Genomic DNA, 21308 nt, shown 5'->3' on the forward strand with positions numbered 1-21308 from the left:
TTGTTTCAGTTTTCCAAGCATATATGGTATAACACTCTCGTGTTCCGCTAGAATAACTTTTGGTCGTCAGCGAAGTACATTGTTTAGATTGTAGACTCTCGTCTTCGATTGGGATGTCCATATATATGCAATTTTTTCTCTGTACCAAGAGTGCGTCATTCAGATATAATTTAAGGGGTGTGTGTGCTATGTAGCAGCCTTGCTTTAGACCCTTGCTAATAAGAATTTCTTTGAATAATTTGTTGTCAGTTTGCCGTCATTTTTTTTGTCAATTGTTTATATATTTTTTTTGTTTATTCCTTATATTTCCAGTGCTACACAAAAGTGCAATCGTACATTATCGTAGGTTTTTGTCAGATCTATAAAGATTTATCATGTTAAAAAGGTTGTGGGCTAATTTTTTCTCAATAATCTGCTTTAGAGAAAATATGCTGTCTACACTTGATCTGTCTGTACCAAAGCCATTTCTTAATCTAAAGGTCAAAAGCTGATTGAAAACAAATCGGATATTTAAAACAGCAAAATGGCTGTCTGCTGGTAAATTGGTATACAGAATTTATTATTTTTTAGCCGATATTGGTCTAAATTTTAGTCAAGACTTATTTATAATGGTCACAGGTAATGCAATTATGATCGTTGAGGTAATTTTTCCTTTTTATAACGAAGAATGGTCGAAACTTTTATATGATGTCACTCAGTACACAGTTTTTGGAGAACCTCATAATCTCAAAGAAAAAACAAAATTTTATAATAAAATATCACTTATTTTTAAAATTTATTGTATCGTTGGAGGATTTATGTATTCACCCACTGGTAAGTTTACTTTTAGAGCTTAATACAAGATACTGCTACAAGTATCTTGTAGAAGTTTAACGTGATAGTTACTTATTAATTTAATTTTAGCTTATTTTTATAACCAAAGCTGTTTCAAAATAAGAAAAGAACGTAATTTAGATATATTATGTGCCATTGTTCCATCTTGGTACCCTTGGAAACTAAGTAAAACTGCAGAGTGGTTTTACTCTGTGTATCAATCAATAGGAGTTGTGCTATTGGTCACTCCAGGTAACGTAATTTTTTGTCTACCTTTAAATTTGGTATTCCACATATATATAAATTCCACACCTAACCTAACAATTATAGTTACAAAATGAAAAATGAAAAAGACAGAAAAGTTTTGATTTCACGTACAAAGCGTCTATGTATCTGTTGATACGTATTTCGACATAATAAGTCTCATCAGAACAGTTATTCATAGCCGTTCTTAACGCGAAAAATAATCTTCTCTCTCTTATTAGGAAGCAACAATAAAATGGCTTCGCTATGGACGCAACAGCGACATCTGATAGAAAAATCGGTAAGATAGTTTCGAAACAAATTCAGATTTCTGCTTTAATCTGGAGCCTTCTAAAAATTGCAAGGCATAGCCAGACGTTGATAAAGATGTTAATAGAGACATGGGGAATCTAAAATTTGCATTCCACGACATGTCTCCTTAACTAGGCAGAAACTTAACGAATTAGTTTCTTGTGCTCATACAGAGTACAAGAAATTGAAGATATTGAAGAACAAAGCGGCTTTCGTACCGGGAGATCCTGCCTTGATAATATATTTATCCTACGACAAATAATTGAAAAGCGTGTCGAAAGAAGTAGAGAGACCCATTTGGTATTTATAGACCTTGAGAAAGCATATGATAGTGTCCCGCTAAAGAAAATGTTTGAGGTCCTCAAAAGGTCCGGATTGGATTCGACGTATATCCGAGCGATATATATAAATTGTACGAAAATGCAGTTAGTTGTGTAAAAATTGGAACCAGAACCTCAAATGAATTTAAAGTCACTAAAGGCCTAAAGCAAGGATGCTGTTTGTCACCGACACTCTTTAAAATATACGTCCAAAAAGCATTGAGGAATTGGAGAAATAAATGTAGATTTATGGGCATCGAAGTGGCACAAGAAACTCTGTATACATTGTTGTTTGCAGATGATCAGGTGGTGGTTGCAACCGATGAGGAAGATATAAATTATATGAATCGAAAATTATTTGAGGAATATGCCAAATGGAGGCTTACTGTAAACATAAGCAAAACAGAATATTTAAAAATTGGAGGAAATGCCACAGATCTGAGGCTTGAAAACGCAGTCATAAAAGGCTGCAACCAGTATAAATATCTAGGAAGCATCATATCAGCAGATGGCAGAGTTAAGATAGATGTACAAAACCGAATAACCCAAGGGAAAAAATGCATCCGAATACTGAATTCATTACTGTGGTCTGATAAAATAAAGATGCATACTAAACTTCGCGTATACAGAGCAATTGTAGAACCAATTACCACATATGGTGCCGAATGTTGGACGATGACAAAGAATGAACGAGATAAAGTAGACGTTGTGGAAATGGATTATCTTAGAAGGTCATGTCGAGTATCGAGAATGGAAAGAATCAGGAATGAGGAAATACGAAACCGTACAGGAATTAGAGATACTCTTTCAGATAGAATACAAGAAAGGCAATTACAATGGTATGGTCACGTGATGAGAATGGAGGAGGAGCGGTGGCCAAAGAAAGCCTTAATGTATGTTCCGCCAGAAAGAAGCAAAAGGGGAAGACCACCAAATTCCTGGAGAAGAGAAATTACAAAAACAATGCAATCTAGAGGCTTAGAAGAGGGAGATTGGAGAGATAGGAAAAGATGGAGGCTGAAATGCGGGAAGCGGCAATCGCCGTAGGACCCCCGTTATATGATGATGATGATGATTGATATTAATAGTTCTATTGGTGAAGGAGAAGTGCCAGGCAAGTGTTTTCTTCACCTTTTGGTTCAAATGTGGATTACCTATTAACTTACCTGTATAATATTTTTCTATTTCACTGTTCCAGCTGGTACTATTACTATGTTAATATGGGAAGTGGCAACGGTTATCACAATGCATACTGAAGTTTTGAAACAACAGTTTTCAGATATTCTCCTTATAGATAATTTAAAAAAAAGAAGGGAGAACATTAACTTATGGTTGTTATACCATCTGCATATTTTGAGGTAAGCAAAATTTGATTTATCTTATATATCAGTGTATAAAGGTGAGGGGCTAAAATATGGAATAAATTTATTTTTTCGCGAACGGGCATTTTTATAGACAAATCCCGAAACAGGTCGATTTTTATTTTTAAATTGTGATTTTTTGGTAATTTATCATACGTATATGTGACGTAATTCATCTGGATGTAATCAATAATTTTTTTAAACATAGGGGTCGTGTAAAACTGGACATTTTTAATGCCTAACAAGTGTTTCCGTATTAGATAATATTGTTTTCATGTTTATTTATAGTTCGGACTAGGAAAACTGGACATTTGAAATGCTTGAAATGAACAGGTGCTTCCGTACAAGATAATATTGTTTTCACGTTTATACAGGGTGAGTCATAACTATTGGGACATAGACTAAGGACAGGTTATTTGGACCAAAATATGGCTATTGGGCCAAATATGCCTTTATAAAATGTTGCTGAGAAAAAAGATACAGGGTGTTAAAGTTAATTTTTGTTTTTCGTTTTCTGCTAATAGGTTCCCTGTATATTTATAAATTGCTATCAAAATTGGCACAGAGGCATAATCTTAGACAAGAAATAGTATTTTATTTACAATTTCACGTTTTGTCATAGAGGGCGCCACGTGGATCATTCCTAATGATCAAATTGAGTCTAAACTTTTTCTGATGAAACTTTTTAGTAATTTTTATTAGAAAATATGACGTAAACATCATTTTTACGTAAAATTAGTACTCCTGTTTAAACATGAAAATTTCAACCGTTTTCGATAAAAACGCAGTCGAACTGCTTAGAGTCTTAAAAAAGGATTTAAAATATTATTTCATTTATGAAAAGTATGCTTTGGACTGTCAGATAATTGTTGTTGGTAAATGTCATTTGGTCAGAGTAAATTATTTTTGATATGACAGTGTAGTGTAATGTTGCACTTTTTAAAAGTAATCATTACTTTTTTTTATTGAAATGCCTCGTCACAATCATTTTATTTATGAAGAAATGCGAGATATGATTTGCGTATATGCACAAAAAAATTTTTGTGGTCGCTCGGCAGGCAGAAGGTATGGAATGTTATACGCAAACAGAAGGCAACCAAATCACAAAACTTTTGCAAGATTATATCATAGTTTAGGTGAAACGGGGTCATTTTACACTAAAAATCGGAGTGGTCGACTTTTAGTTGAAGATTACTTTAGTAAGAAGATGAACTTTTGGTTCAAATAGATGAAAATCCTGAAATAAGTTCACGACATCTATCATCAGCAACAGGAGTAAATCAGTCGTCTATTGTTAGAATTCTAAAAAAAGAGAACCTCGATTCTTATCATTTCACTCCTGTTCAAAATTTACTTCCAACAGATCTTCCACGACGGTTACAGTTTTGCCAACGTATTCTGAATAAACATCGCAATGACAGACACTTTATTAAGAATATTATGTTCACCGACGAAGCAACTTTTACCAGACGAGGGGTTTTTAATTGGCGAAATAGTCATTATTGGGAAGAAGAAAACCTGCATGCTATTAAAGCTAGACATTTTCAGCATGAGTTTAAATTGAATATTTGGTGTGGCACTATAGGCGACCAACTACTAGGGCCTTATGTTCTTCCTCCGAATTTAAATGGAGATTCTTATTTATTCTTTTTGGAAAATACCCTTAGTGATATTTTAGATGATTTGTCACTGGATGTAAGAAGAAAAATGTGGTTTATGCAGGATGGAGCTCCACCTCATTTTTCATTAGCTGTTAGAAATCATCTTAATGACGTATTTCCTCAACGATGGATTGGCAGAGGCAGTGATTTTCAATGGCCACCAAGAAGTCCTGAGTACAACCCGCTAGATTTTTATTTTTGGGGACATATGAAGTCCTTAGTTTATGCCAATGAAATTAATACACGAGACGAACTTTGGAGATACATTCAAAATGCAGCTAATCTTATAAGGGGACAGAATAATATTTTTTTAACGTCCGAAAATCCTCTATAAAAAGAATTAAAAAAGGCATAGAAATCGGAGACCATGTAGAACATTTGATTTGAGTTTTTGTGAGTTCTTTTAAGTTAAAGTGTGTTTAGTTTTGATTTATCCTCAAAACGGAAACCTTACGTTAGTTGCAACTTTGTTTATTAGTTTGGTATTTGATAGTGGAATTGTAAATAAAATACTATTTCTTGTCTAAGATTATGCCTCTGTGCCAATTTTGATAGCAATTTATAAATATACAGGGAAACTATTAGCAAAAAACGAAAAACAAAAATTACCTTTAACACCCTGTATCTTTTTTCTCAGCAACATTTTATTAAGGCATATTTGGCCCAATAGCCATATTTTGGTCCAAATAACCTGTCCTTAGTCTATGTCCCAATAGTTATGACTCACCCTGTATACAGTTCAGACCCAGAAAACTGGACATTTTTAATGTCTAACAAGTGTTTCCATAAAAAATAATATTGTTTTCACTTTTATATATAATTTAGACTATATAGTAAATTTACTAATGTTGTATTTTGAGAACGATTTCCGAAGTGGAAATTGAAACGTCAATAAACGTACTTTTAACCTTTAATTGTGGCTTATTACCATTTAAATAGTAATTATGGTGATTAAAGTTTAGTCTAAACTTAACAGAACACTTTTTTATTTCAGTTATAAGTAAAGGAGAGTGAAATTGAAAAAAAAATCCCTTAAATTTTGATCTAACAGAATTAGTGACTTTTCATAAGGGGTAGTTAAAGGGTTAAAAATTACTAAGGTGGTAATAAATTTATAAAAACCTAGCAGAGCACTGCGTTATATCATAAATATTTTTTTTTGGAATTCTACTAGTTTTAACCGTTAGCCAGCAATTTCGCTCCACTTAAAGGTGGTGAAAAATTATTAGAGTGGTAATAAATTAGTGAAAAATGGGTGAAAAATATTACGTAGGTTAAATTGAATTGCGCTCATTTGTCCCCGCTAGGTTAAGGGTCCTGAAATTTAGATAATTCTATTTTTGAAATCTTGTAAATTTTGTGGTCTATCGGCAATAAAGATCATCATCATTGATTCCTTAAAATGTATTGAATTAAATTATAAGTAAATTAGGATATTAGCGTTGAAATTTGACGGATAATTTTTTTTTAATGTAAAAACGCGCGAAATGATCTGTTTGAAGTCCAGGAAGACACAACAATAAGTTAATAAGTTTTGCCTATCTAGCGTATATACACTCGCGATCATAAAATCCGGGTCACCTTGAAAATCACCGATATTTCATTTTTAACGAGCTTTATCGTAACTAATAATAACACAAATACAAACTAATGCATGTTTCTGGGAATATTGTTGTCGGCTTAGCGGTTTCCTTTGCAACAAAGAATTTCAATAGTGCCGATTTCGCGGGAAAGCGCACACTTTCCAAAATGAACGGTATCTGTAACTGCCGCTTGTTTTAAATATCTCATTTGTGCTTGCTTCGACTTTCTGTTCAAACGCAACGAACAAACGTTTATTATTGCCACCATTAGTGTTTATTAGTGCCATTATTAGTGTTTATTATTGTTTATTTTTTGCCAAAAATACTCTTGACTGTTGTTGAAACGGCACAAATTGTTGCGCTCGTGAAAGACGGTCACACTCAACGGCAAGTCGCAAGAACTGTTAACGTAAGCCTTTCTACGGTTCAACGAGTGGTTCAACGTTTTCAGGGGAAGGGTTTGCTTTCCAGACGACCTGGCTCTGGATGAAGAAGAATGACAACGGTACGACATGACCGTTTTCTTGTGTTTCAGGCTTTATGAAACAGGACCTCAACTGCGATTATGCATCGAAACCGTGTACAGGATGTACGAAATCGCAATGTTAGCGTTGCAATAGTCAGTCCTTAACTGCACGAAGGGACATTACGGAGATTCTGGAAGAACATGTTATGCATACCATGGCAAGGCTTTTAGAAAATGTTGTTTTTATGCAGAAGAACGCGCGAACGCACGTTGCCACGATCAGTATGCAATACTTGGACGAGGTTGGAATTACGAAGTTACCCTAGCTAGGTATTCGGACCTGAATCCCATCGAACATATCTGGGACGATTTGAAAAAACGTATTCAACCCCTAACATCTCCTCCTAACAACGAACATGAGCTTAAGGATCTGTTAGTGAGAGAGTGGAATAACATACCACAACATGTAATCCGGAGAAAAATTGAAAGAATTCCCCGTCGTCTGCAAGAGGTCATTAGAGCAAGTGGAGGCAATACACGATATTAGTCATTGAAATTTCACTGACATTTTACCACGTTCTGTATTTTCCATTTTTTTGTATGCCTGTTTTATCAACAATTTGGTTTGTTTTCTGCTTTTTCAATAAAACCAATAAAAAACCGTTTTTTTTTTCTTTCAAAACAAACATTGATGACAAATAAAAAATACGTTAGCCTAAAAAAAGGTTATTACTGCACCAGAGGCAAAAATATTCCAGAAACTTGAAATTTTCAAGGTGACCCGGATTTTATGATCGCGAGTGTACCCTACTATACTGTAGGCTATTACATCACCAAACTGAAATTGTTCTTCTTAATACATTTGTGAAAAAAAATTAATATTAATTTTAATTTTAGCTTATCACACCGACTAAACTTCTTAACGAAAAAGTGCATGGGTGTATACTCCTTGATCGCTGCTTTGTTATTCGGATCAATTATTAATCAAATTTACAATAAGGTTGGTATTGGAAATTAATAACAAAATTTGTATAATAATCATAATAATTAAATTTAAAATATTTTGCTTATGTTTAAGCACGTATTTGTGGATATTAAAATTGCACTCTGTATTAAATGACTGTGATAAGTGATAAGCATCTTCTACTACCCTTCCTTCAGTTGTAACGAATTACGTAACGGTGTAAAGGCAACAAACTTGACTGTATACATGACCCTTGTAGATCTAACTGATGTAAGTAGTTGTCAATTCGGAGATAATCTATTTCCCATTGAAAAATGTGTTACCAATCACTGTTAAGTTTTCCAATACATCTGACCAAAATGTAAATAGTTCCACAGGTATACCACCAAGCCCAACTATGTTTCACTCCCTTTCTATCATGAAAGTCTTTCTGGAGATATTCGAAATCTCATCCAACGTTCGGTTGAAAACACCCATGTTTCTTTCAAAGTACCCAACAATTTGGGACAACACATTTCTAATTCCAAAGATCCTATCAATTATATCAACCGGAGTGGAGTATATAGACTTAAATGTTCAGATTGCAATGCCATCTACATAGGTAGAACATGCAGATCTCTTTCTTCACGCTCTCTAGATCACATAAAAAGAGAAAATACTTCCACTTTCTCTCAACATCTCAAAGAACACAACCACACCCTCAATATCCCACAAGGCGTTTCACTTATCCACAATATCTCCCAAAAAAATTTCCTCAAATTAGATTTATACGAAGACCTTGAAATTCTTAAAGAAAAACAAAAAAGCCCAAAATGCGTTAATCGTCGTTCATTCAGTCGAGATTTTCTCCCTCTCCATCGCCAACTATTCTCTTAACCCACATCCCCAATTTATATCTACATTAAAAATCTATATTCATTATTAGTTCACCTAATACTCATCTTCCTTAGTTTACTCCAAAAACCTTTCTTCCAATACATCTTACTCTCCATCTATCCCACTCCTTTCTTTTCAACCTAAACTTCATGTCTTAACCACTAGACCCAATATTTTCCATGCTCCTTTGTCGACACTTCCAAATTAGATTAGATCATCCGTCATCCCCTCCTTCCAGATTATTAAATTCTTATTTTACTTTTCTACACAACTCCCTCAGGGTTTGGCTTCGGTTCTCTGGGGACCTCAGCCTTCTGCAGTCTTTCCGTTTATCACAATTTTCTCAAAAACACCTTAATTTTCATTCTCGTTACTCAAATTTAACAGAGCCACCTACAACAATTTTATTTTACTATTATGGTCAATATAGATCAATAGTTCATTCAACTTATAACTTAATCTTTTATTTTTCCTATGTACCTAGTGTTGCTTTATAACAGATAGGGCCTTTTCTCAAGTTATAAGTTGAGTACTTTGCATGGTATATAAATGTTCTATACCAAGATTTTCAAGTTTTCCAGGCTTCTCTACATTTAAAGATACCTAATCAGCCATCGGTACCATGACATGTTTTTCGCACTATTCAATTTTGTTTTCGTTACTTGTTTCTTAACCAGATCCAACTTTTACTTATGAGATCAACCAAACTCAGCAAATAGAAAGATTAACCAAGAAAGTGGCGACTCCTAAAATAGTAGAAGAACAGGGTCATAAAAATTATGAAGTTTAAAACCAGACAAAGTTATATTGGATTTATAACACGATTAAAAAAACAACAAAAACGTGTGCCAGTGGAGAGAGTAAATAAGAGTTTGTCTTGAAATTATAAGGAAATAAGGAGCATATTAAGATCAGATATAGTCTTGATATGCTCCTGATACAAACTAAATAAACTGATGAGTCATAACAGTGTCACACTGGTATGAAGGCCCAATTATCTAATGCATAACAATGAAAGAGCTAATAAACTGGTTAAAAGAGTACCAGTTACAAAATACTTCGATCCAGAGCCGTACTTTTTAATGCCAAAAGTACTGCTTGCGACCAAAAATGAGCCTGGATCTGCACACAATAAAACTCACTCTCTCCCAATAACGCTGCCATACAGAAATACACTAATAGAGTTTAAGTATTGTAAAAAAACAAGCAGCAATCAGCTTAGAACCATTACAAGCTCGTTGGGCATAAGACAGTTAAAAAAGATGCATTCAATGAAATTGGTGTAGCAGAGAATCTGACTAAACACTAAGCCATATGAGTCCGCTAGATGCAAAACTCTGTATTTGCAAAAATTGTAAAAATTGAGTTTTAGCTGACAGTTATTTGTCACATGTTATAGCTATCTGCTGATGTTGAAATTCAGCAGCAAAGTAAGGTATTTACTAAGAAAAAGGCATTAGAAATCTTGAATCAGACGCAAAACTCTTTTTTATTTGTCAGCCTATGCCAGTTGCATAACTGTGTAATTGCAATTGGCCAATCGCTTACATTGTTTGAGTCACATGACACGTCTCATGTGCACATGTCAATTATTCCATTATTCGCCATTACCGGTTTCACTGTTTGTTATTTGAGTACTAAAAACACCAAGTTTATTGCAAATAATTAACATTATGGATCTTCATGTGCATATTAGACCTTGTGAAAAAGGAAAAGGGAGAAAACGAGTTGTACAAACAGAAAAATGGAAACGAAATGTAATGAAACTTAAAAGGTAAGAGGTGTCTACAATTAACTAGATAGGTTTGGGACTTATTGTCAATATTTTTAGGCATAAACCTAAGGATTTACCCGGTTTTCCCACCTGTAACCATACAAAGAAAGTGTATTGTTGTATAGATTTAAAGATGCGAGACATTCAGCGTTTCCATAATAATCTGTATTCAACAACTGACAAAATAAAACAAGATATTTTTTTGCTGAAATTTTGTGAAGGTCAAAAGCCCAAGAGATCAGGTACAAACCTACATGGAATTTCAATTAAATATTTTGTTCCTACAGTAGAGGGTGGACTTTTAAGAGTATGCAAGACACCATTTCTTGGAATAACTCATTTAAGTTCTGAAAGAATAGAGCGTGTTGTAAGAACGTTTGTTATCCGGGGTGAAATACCAAAAGAGAGAAGAGGGGGAGATACAACAAAAGGTAGATTTGATCCAATAAAATTATCTATCCAAACATTTATGGGGCGTTTGAACGGTGCAGAGAGTCATTATAATAGAGGACGATCGACTAGATTGTATTTACCATGTGATCTGAATTTTACAAAGCTTTACAGAATGTATTGTCAACGTCATCCACATCATTCCGTAAACTTATCATATTTCCGAACATACGTTAATGAACACTACAACATATCATTCGGCACTCCCTTAGTAGATGCTTGTTCTGCGTGTCTCAGAGCGAAGGAAATTTTGAGAAAAGAAAATTCAGAAGAAGAAAAGTTAAAGGTTATAACAGAGCAGAGAGTTCATACGTTAAGAGCTAAAGCCTTTTATTCTTTGTTAAAAAATTAATCAAATCATAACATACAAATATTTTCTTTTGATTGTCCCTAGCTTCCCTACCAGGCGGCTTATTTCTCACAGCAAATAAATTTTTATAATTTCACCATCGTGGCTGGAAATTCGAAATCCCATCTTTCTTCTGCAAATGTGACGTCATATGTGTGGCTGGAGTTTGAACATCCAAAAGATTTAAATGCTGTTGCCTCTGCTGTACATGATACTCTCATAAAATTCAACTTTAAAAATCAAATCGAAAAAGTTCACCTATTTGCAGATGGATGTGGTGGACAGAACAAAAATAGCACGATGATGTCTATGATAATCTACTGGTTGGTTTATGAAGCACCTGGCCACATCAAGGAAGTGGAGTTTACGTTTCCTGTTGTTGGTCATTCCTTTTTGCCACCAGATAGGATTTTCGGTATGATAGAAAGGGAGATAAAAAAGAAGAACGTTGTAATAAACAGAAAAGAATACGAAGACATAATTGGAAAACACTCAAAGGTGCTGAGACTTGGTAAAGACTGGCAGATATCAGACTGGAGAAAGACGAGTGACGTTGTTGTTAAAAAACCTTCCCAGTGGCATTTTAAATGTAATGCAACGAAACGATTTATATTTTCTAAGGACAAAGATTATATGGCTACGGTAAGGGGGGAAATATTTTATCGTTCTGACATAGGGTTCAGCAAGTCTATAATACGAAAAGGGAAAAAGATTTCTTTATTGAAACCAAAGTTACAACAGATTGGATGTTCATTGAAAGGAGATAAATCGTCCATAGGCACTCTCCTTAGAAACCATTTTGGTGAAAATTGGAGAGACCAGCCGGATCTCAAATTTTATAAAATTATAGATACTGGCGTACAAGCAAATAATAACGAAAGTGCTGCAGAAAATGATCATATTGATTATGAGGACCCAGAGGAACTTAGAGTTTAGGAATTAATATAAATATATACATATTATAATTTGTAATACCTTTTGTACTTTGGATAAAAATAAACTTCACTAAAAGTTTACTTCCACATGCTTTCTTCCTTATTCCTAACACACTAGGTTTAGAAAACAGACTAATATAACAACCACTAATATCGTTAATGGTTGACTATTATCATGTATTTGCAAATGTATTTGCAAAACCCAATAACTTTTCTAAGAAAAAAATCATTATATTTTACCTAATAAAGCATTTATCTATCACAAAAAAGTGCCATTTATTATGTCTAAGGTTTTTTGCAAAATTTATCAGTTTTTTGCAAATAACTCAGTTTGACTATACAGTAAATACAAAGTTTTGCATCTAGCGGACTCATATGTTCTATATGATGATGATGACTACATCATTGTAATACTTTTAGAAACTAGCAAGTGACTCCAAACATACGTTATACCGATTCAATAGGCTTGTTTAGGTAAAGGTTCCATTTATAAATAAATGCAATATTTATAAGAAATCAATTGGTTTCGATTGTGCGATAGACGGCTTCTACACACGAATTAATAATTAATAAATGTATATCGTAGTATAAAAATACTGTTCGTTGTGTACTTTATTATTATAGGAAAATCTTCCAGAAGGATTTGTAATCCTTTTTGGATTCCTTGGAGGAATTTTTATTCTCTGTCATGCTGGAGAGAAAATAGCTTATCAGGTAAATATAAAATCGTTTAACTCATCACTCCCTATACATAATATTTGTAAACTTCAATTCCTCATTCATTTTTATTTATAAACATTACTCACAGTCTTTATTTTCCGTATTAATTTTTACAATACCATAAGTATGTTGTTTTTTGTTGTCAGGCATGCGAGAGTGTATTCAGTTCTGCCACTACCTGATGAGTTCTTAATTAAGACGAAACTTATTATGTTGTGGTATAAACTAAGACTGACTTTTCAATGAAAAGGCGAGCATTTAAACTTATATATATATATATATATATATATATATATATATATATATATATATATATATATATATATATATATATATATATATATATATATGCGCTTCCCGCATTTCGATCGCCATCTTTTTCTATCTCTCCAGGTGTCTTCATCAATGGCTCTATCTTTCATGGTTTCCGTAACACCTTGTATCCAAGACTTGGCTGGTCTTCCTCGTTTCCTTCTATTACTTGGATTGTATTCCATAGCTCTTTTTGGCCATCTGTTGTCGTCCATCCTCTGTACGTGTCCATACCATATTAACTGTCTAGTTTCTATTCTTTCAGAAGTTGTATGTACTCTATCTGTTTTTCTTCTAATTTCAGAATTAGGTATACGTTCTACTCTTGATATACGGCAAGCTCTTCTTAGGTAGTCCATTTCAACCATGTCAACTTTTTTCTTTCCTTTTACTGTCATTTGCCAACATTCTGCTCCATATGTAAGAATGGGCTCTACAATTACTTTGTAGATAGTCATTTTAGTTCTCATAGTAGCTTTGTTGGACCAAAGTATCGAATTCAGAATTTGAACACTCTTCCTGCCTTGTTGCACTCTATAGTCTTTATCTCGTTCCGTTGTTCCTTTACTGCAGATAATACTTCCCAAATATTTGTATTCGTAGCACCTTTTCATTTGTCTAATTTCCAAATCCGGGTCTTCGTCTTCATTGCCTATTCGCATATATTCTGTTTTAGACATATTCATACTCATCCTCCATTTTTCGTATTCATCTTTGAGCTTTCTAAGCATATAATCTGCATCTTCTTCACAGCTTGCAATTAGTACTTGATCATCTGCAAAGAACAGCGTTGTCAGATAATGGTTGTTAAGCTTCAACCCCATTCCCGCACATTTTTGTCTCCACTGGTGCAGTGCTTCTTGGATATATATTTTGAATAGGGTGGGGGAAAGACAACATCCATGTCTCAAGCCTTTCGTTACTGTAAATACCCTTGAGAAAGTATTTCCTGTTTTTACAGTGCTTTGAGGACATTTATAGATGTTCAGTATTGCTTTTAGATATGTTTTACTAAGGTCCGTTTTCGTCAAGACACTAAATAAGAGTTTTAAAGGAACTGTATCATAAGCCTTCTCCAGATCTATAAATACCAGATGCGTAGGGAGGTTTCGAGCTGTTCGTTTTTCAATTACTTGTTGAAGGGTAAATGTGTTGTCCACGCACGATCTTCCTGCTCTGAAGCCGCTTTGTTCTTCAATTTCTTTATACTCCTCTTCTATTCTTCTTTTCAATATACGACCATATAACCTTCCCAGCGAGCTAGTTACGCTAATGCCTCTATAATTTCCGCATTATTTTCTGTCTCCCTTTTTATAAATGGGGCTAATGTGGGCCAAATTCCAATCGTCTGGAATCGTTTGGCCTTCAATTAAGCATTTATTAAAAATATTCACTATGCTTTCCAAAAGAGCATCCGGTCCATGTTTCACCAACTCGATGGGAATGTCTCCAGGCCCGGGTGCTTTTCCATTTTTCATTTGTTTCAATTCTTTTTTCAGTTCTTCTTTGTTTATCTTATGCACCTCTGAGTTTTCTGTCATTGAGATATGGTCAGGTCTTTCCATAAATTCGTGCCTACTTTCTGTTAATAGCGTTTCGTAATATTTTTCCCACTTTTTATTTTGAATCAGGTTTTTATTTCCCTCATCTTTTCTTTCTTTTCTAATACTTTTTATGAATTTCCAAGCTTGTGTCACTTTGGTTCCTCCTAAGGATCGGTCCATCTCTTCGCATTTCTCTTCCCACATTTCGTTTTTTCTTTTAGTGACTTCCTTCTTTGCTTCCCTGTTGAGTCTGCTGTAAATTCTGCGGTTTTCTGAGTCTTTCGTGGATAGCCATGTTTGATAAGCTTTTTTTTGTCTTTAATTAATTTTCCTACTTCTTCGTTCCACCACTCAGGATTTTTTCTTTTGTCAGCTTCTTCGTACCCCAATGCCTCTTTGGCCGCCTGATGAATGCAATTTTTTATATCTTGATATTATTTTTCGGTTGTTTCTCTTCAAGTTAAGTGAGTTAGTTTTGAGGCTAGTCTAAGTTTGTAGAGGAATTGTACTGATTCTTGTTTGAGGCTATCAATATTATATCTTATCTTTGTGGAAGCTGCTACCTTCTCCTGTTCAATTTTGTTCTTGTTTACTTTCCTGTAGTGTATGGTTATTTTTGCGACCACCATATAGTGGTCAGATCCGCATTCGGCACCACGATACACCCTTTTAAACGATTTAAATTTTCTGGTTCCTAATATGCTGCCCTCTATATAAGGAACTGCATAAACTTGTTTCTGGAAGATAGCAGCTATTTACACTTCAGTCATTTGAGATTAGCAGATGACATCGTCCTTATAGCTGATCATATGGATGATGCAATATTAAGGTTGGAAAAAATATATTACGCTTCTTTGGAGGTCGGACTAAAGATTAATATAAACAAAATGCAAATAATGACTAATCTGGTGCTAAATCGAAATATTGCTGTTGATGGAAGGGATATTGTAGAGACTACATCGTATAAATACATAGGACATGAAATTCGGTTGGGCAGAGATAACCAGACATGTGACCCATTACCCCCGCACATAACGTTTCATATCTCGATAATGACAGGTAGCCTGTTAGTGATCTAATAATAGTACTTTTGCCATTTATAGTGTGTTTACTGGTGTTTGTTACTAATAATAAAAATAATGTACCATAATTCTCGTAGGAGAAAGATTATTGAACTACTGAAAAGTTCAGCGAATTCTTCTAAGGTAAGATGGGGCAAGTGCATTATCGGGGCAAGTGCAGAACATTATCATAAAAACCTATCACTTTTGAACTATGGGCTGCCATCTATTATTTGGTATCTTTAATACCCGTGACAACAGTCTTTAACAACAGCGAGCTGCTTTATTACGTTTCACTGATGTTATAGGTACGGTAGTGTCACTTGTGTTTTGCAACTTCTCGAGCAAGGTCACTGATAAAAATTAATCCATTTATATCTACCGAATCTGTGAACATCTTTATATTATTTTTGGTAGGTAAGTATCCTAGGCACAATAGTTTATGATAAACATAATATATTTTTTAAATATTTACTTTTTGACAGTTTTTATTGTTGTACCGCTGTTGTCCCACGTATTTTAAAAGTCGGGGCTAGTGCGGATAAAATTGTGGGGTAAGAGCGGCACATATTACGCACTTGCCCCAAATCTCACACAGTTTTTCTTTATGCTTTTAGTTCCACCATGGTGAGAAATTACATTCGCAGAAGTAGCAGGGGCAAAGGATATACGAAAGAGAGTTTAAAAATTGCACTGTCGGCAATTAAATCTGGGCAAATGACTTTATACCGAGCTACTAAAGTGTACACAATTCCAAGAAGTACTCTCCATGAACACCTTAAAGGTAGGAGAGGACAAAAAAGTTCCAGCTATGTAAGAACTTAGGACATTCCTCAACAGGAAGAAGAAAAACTAGCAAATGGCCTTCGTACTATGGAAAAATGGGGTTTTGGCCTTTCTAGAAAAGAAGTGTTGCAGGTTGTAGCTGACTTCGTCAAAGAGAATAACAATAAGACACAGTTTAAAGATGGTAAACCAGGAGAAGATTGGTTTCTTAATTTCAAGCGTAGACATAACCTCTCTATTAAAAAACCCCAGAGTGTTGAATTTGCTAGAAAAAAAAACCTTGACCCATTCCTGATCTACAACTATTTTGATTTACTTGAAAACGTTATAGAAAAACTTGGTTTACAAGAACGCCCGTCGCAAATTTGGAACTTGGATGAAAGCAGTTTTTGCACAGATCCGTCAAAAACAAAAATTGTCGGACAAAGGGGAGCTCCATCCACAAGAACTATTAGTGGGCCTGGCAAACAAAATACAACTGTTCTTATGTGCTGCAGCGCAAGTGGCAAAAAAGCACCTCCGCTTATTGTCTTCAAAGGTAAACATGTTTGGGACCAGTGGACTGCTCCGCGTGGCACGGAGTTTTTAGATACTACCTACGCTGCCACTCCTAAAGGGTGGATGGAGACAACTGTATTTAGAAACTATTTTGAAAACAGTTTTTTAAAGTTTATTGGTTCAGAACGACCGGTATTAGTAATTTACGACGGACACGCGAGTCATCTTGGAGCAGATGTCATAAATATAGCTGTTGAAAACCATATTACGATACTTAAGCTCCCTCCTCACACCAGTCATGTACTCCAGCCCTTAGATTTGTGTGTATTTAAATCACTGAAGACCCGTTGGGATGCTAAACTTGTTGAATGGCAGAGAAGAAATGTGGGGGCCGCTGTAACAAAAAGTATGTTTTCCAAGATGATAGGAGAAATATGGCAGGAAACCAGGCCCGAAATATTAGTGAGTGGTTTCATTAAAGCAGGAATAGTTCCGCTGAATAGGAATATTATTCAGCAAGATTTATTTGACCCAGTGGCTCTCCAACTTTGGCAAAAAACCCGTAACGTGGCTAGGTTTGATGGTCCTGACTTAACTTTGCCTAGTACATCAGCAAAAAATAATGAAAATCCAATCACAGTCGAAGCACAGTCAACTTCCAGCTCGACAGATATATAAACATTTCAAGAAACTGAGAAGATTCTGGATGTTTCATTCGAAGAGTTGTTATTGAGGTCAACCAAACGTGAAAACAATTCTAATTCGAAGAAAAGAAAACGCGTGTGCTTGGGTGCAGAGGTGATAACAAGAGCCGATGTTGAAAAAATTTTAAGTTCAAATACAACAAAAAAATATAAACCAGAAAAAAAAATTAAAAAGATTTACAAAAAAAAAATTGCTGAAAGCAGTTCCGAAAATGATAATAGTTCTTGGTACAGTGATTCAAGCGAAAACAGAATTGTTGAATTTGACGAGTTAAGCAAAAGTGATTTGGAAGAGTTTGATGAAAAAAACCCTACTGACAAACTTACATTTACCAAAATACAAATTGGGGATTTTGTATTAGTAAATTCTCCTGGAAAAAAGAAAATGTTCAAATATGTTTGTTTGGTGAAACAACTGATCAATGGTGATGAAGCCGAAGTAACAGGCTTGAAAAGGCTCACAAATAAGTGCCATTTTATTTTAAAACCCAACGATGTCTGCACTATTCTACTGTCGGACATAGAAACAAAACTACCTGTTCCAAAAATATCAATAACTGCTGATTACGAAAAGTATATTTTTGAGATTGCACCTGAAGTGTTTGAAGCATAGCATAAGTATTTTTTCCAATTATTATTATTTTTTGTTACTGTTAACAGGATTTATTCATTTTGGTACGTTTAGTTTATGTTTTTATTTTAAATAAATATTTTTTGCAGTCAAAATATCTGAAATTGTTTTGACTCTCTCCTAAAAAATATTTCGTAGCATTTTTTTCTTAATATTTTATTAAAGTTAAGCATAAAGAATAAAAATTACATATATGTAGGATTTCTGCACTAGCCCCGTATGGAACACTTATTATTATTAGCAAAAATAATGGCACATTCTGTTCTTACCCCGGATCAGTGGGGCAAGTGCGTAACATGTACTTGCGAAAAAAAATGTATAGGCATATTTGGTAGGTAATGTATTTTTGTTATCTAAATAGTTTTAATTGGTCGGTTAATAATCACAATTATACGACAGAAGTTTAAAAAAATCTTAATTTGAAAGAGGCAATTTTTGTAGTTAAATGAATATTAACTATGAATTTTTTCGTTCGCACCATCTTACCTTACTGCATTTTCAGGTAAGCTACCTTTTGCCCATTATTTTTAAATTATTAAAAAAACATAACCTCAAAAATTTAATGTAGTGATTGATTACCAACCTTAGACTAGCAATATTATAAAATATTATTATAAGCCTAGTTTGATTTCAGAATCAAATAATACACCAAGCAATGATGTTTTAAATGAAGAGCATATTATTAGAGATGCCTTGAGTTTTGATGAAGAAGATGAGTCTTATATAGATAAAAGTTATGATGAACTACTCGTGGTGGAAATGAAATCGGATCTACATTACTCAAATGGGCAGATACCGTAATTCCTGGCAGTGAGATAGAAGAAATCATACTATGGTCGGTACGGCCAGAATAAAAATGTAAGCAATATTATGTGTTTCTTTTGGATACTGAGTAAGTATCCTCAAGTAAAAGTCATCACTCAGAAGTTTCTTCAATCCTTGTATCAGCCTCGGTAGAATATCAATTCGATTTTCAACAATATCTTCATGATGTGTTGTTTCGTTGAAAGAAAATCAGTAACCAAAATGCTTATGATAAAAATAATTCAATAAAATAGAGTTGCCATATAACTACTCCAGCAAAGTACACACAAATACTCACAATCCCATGTTATTACTGTTTGATATAGTTATACTTTACTAACATCTTTTCTAATAAAAAAACACAGCTATAAGGATTCAAATTATCTAAGAAAAACAAACTACAAACTTCTATGTATAACTACCAAAGTAAATCTCTGGTAAATATCTGTAACGAAATTAATAAAAACAAAAAAATATAATCAGAATAGAAATTTCTATTAACGAAACTCACATTACATATATTAGAAAATACAACCAAACAATACTTAATTACAATTACAATTAATAATTAAATTAAAAATTAAAATGATAAAACAACTGTTTCTATTTTCACCTAGTTTATACATTTTAAAAACAAGTTCGTTACCGACTAATCACAAAAAACAGTAATTTTAAACGTCCAACCTTCAAAAAACATTCTTTAAACCAAATACTTAAAGCAATGAATCACGTACTTGGATTTAATTAGTTGACAACAAAACATATAGAAAGCATTATAGACGATATCAGAAAGTAATTGGTCAAGTAAATAACCAATTAACAGCTGGAAATTGACTCATTTAAATGAAATGGGTGGTTCATTTAATGAATTATCATCACTCAGAAGTTTCTACTAAAGGATCACACCCACATGGAGGCGGACACTGTCCATGTGCTGATATCACGAAAGAGAAAAAAACTTAACAGAATTTCTATTTTAACGCCCTAGGACTGGCAGCAGTTAGTCAGACAAAACTCCAGGAAATATACCGTACATAATATGAAACTAAAAGATTTTAAAAATTTTATGTCTTTATGATATCAAAACATCTCAAAATCCGCCTTTGATTAATAGAAAAGGAGACATTAACAAACATTAAGTTCTTCTGTCAAACTGTGTTTAACTGCAAGTAAAACAAAACAGCATGGGAACTCTGTTATTGAAAAGTAATTTTTATGATGAAAATCAGGAGATTGACCTTGTTAGGCGACACCTTATAGCTTATAAACGCTTAAACCATACTAAGTAATACTAATATTGACCATCCAGAAGGAGACTTACTTGACGATGACTGAGTCGTTTGTACGTAAAATACCATTTTGTTTAAATACATAGATGTATTATTTGTATTTGTAAAGGTGAATTGTATGGTTAAATAAATTTTGTAAGTCAAATAGTATTGTAGTTGTTATTGAATACCCCACACAAAGTCTTACACTAGAATAATTTTAGAGAGATACGACACCATGGCCATTAAAACGGTTAAAAAACACAGAAAAAAAATTGTTTTTTAATTATAACAAATGCATTATGTAGATAACAATAGAAAGAATGATCTGTTAAAATACTGTTTAATTATCTCAATAAATAGCTGCAGCAATAACACTTTTTGAGTGAGAATTTAGAACATCTTGGAACCATTATCAAGAGGGATATGGTTCTGTTCGAGTTTGGGTTTTCAATTTCCCTACTTGTTTCCTATCTTGTTCTGTAGAGATGGTACTGAGGTCTCAATCGCCTACTCCTCAGTGTCGAGTGCTTCGACTACTTCCGTTTTCCTTCTTTGTTTTAACATTATTTAAATAATCACACAGTTTTCTATGTTCTTTTGGTTGTTTTGAGCCTCCGATTTCTTTAGCATCATCCAGGATGATTTCTATTAATTTAGAGCTACTGATTTGATTATGTAATTATTCATGGATTTTAGTTTGGTAGCGATCTGAGTTTTCCTATAAGTTGTTGATATTTATACAGTTTATTGTTGGTTTTCTGCTTAAACTTCTTCTTTAAGTGCTGTCTCCCGATCGGAGGTTGGATATCATCATCACTATCTTTACTCTACCTAATGCTGCTCTGAAGGGTTCTATAGATTTGCATTTAA

General features: G+C 33.9%; 1 protein-coding gene across 1 annotated transcript; it reads left to right on the plus strand.

The window, feature by feature from the left end:
• Positions 1–16617: 16617 nt before the first annotated feature.
• LOC140448310 (uncharacterized) lies at positions 16618–17706 on the plus strand. Its single transcript, XM_072541399.1, has one exon. It carries the CDS (start codon positions 16618–16620, stop codon positions 17704–17706), a length of 1089 nt encoding a protein of 362 aa, XP_072397500.1.
• Positions 17707–21308: the final 3602 nt, after the last annotated feature.

Source organism: Diabrotica undecimpunctata, chromosome 8, assembly GCF_040954645.1.
Source record: "Diabrotica undecimpunctata isolate CICGRU chromosome 8, icDiaUnde3, whole genome shotgun sequence".
Lineage (NCBI taxonomy): Eukaryota > Metazoa > Arthropoda > Insecta > Coleoptera > Chrysomelidae > Diabrotica > Diabrotica undecimpunctata.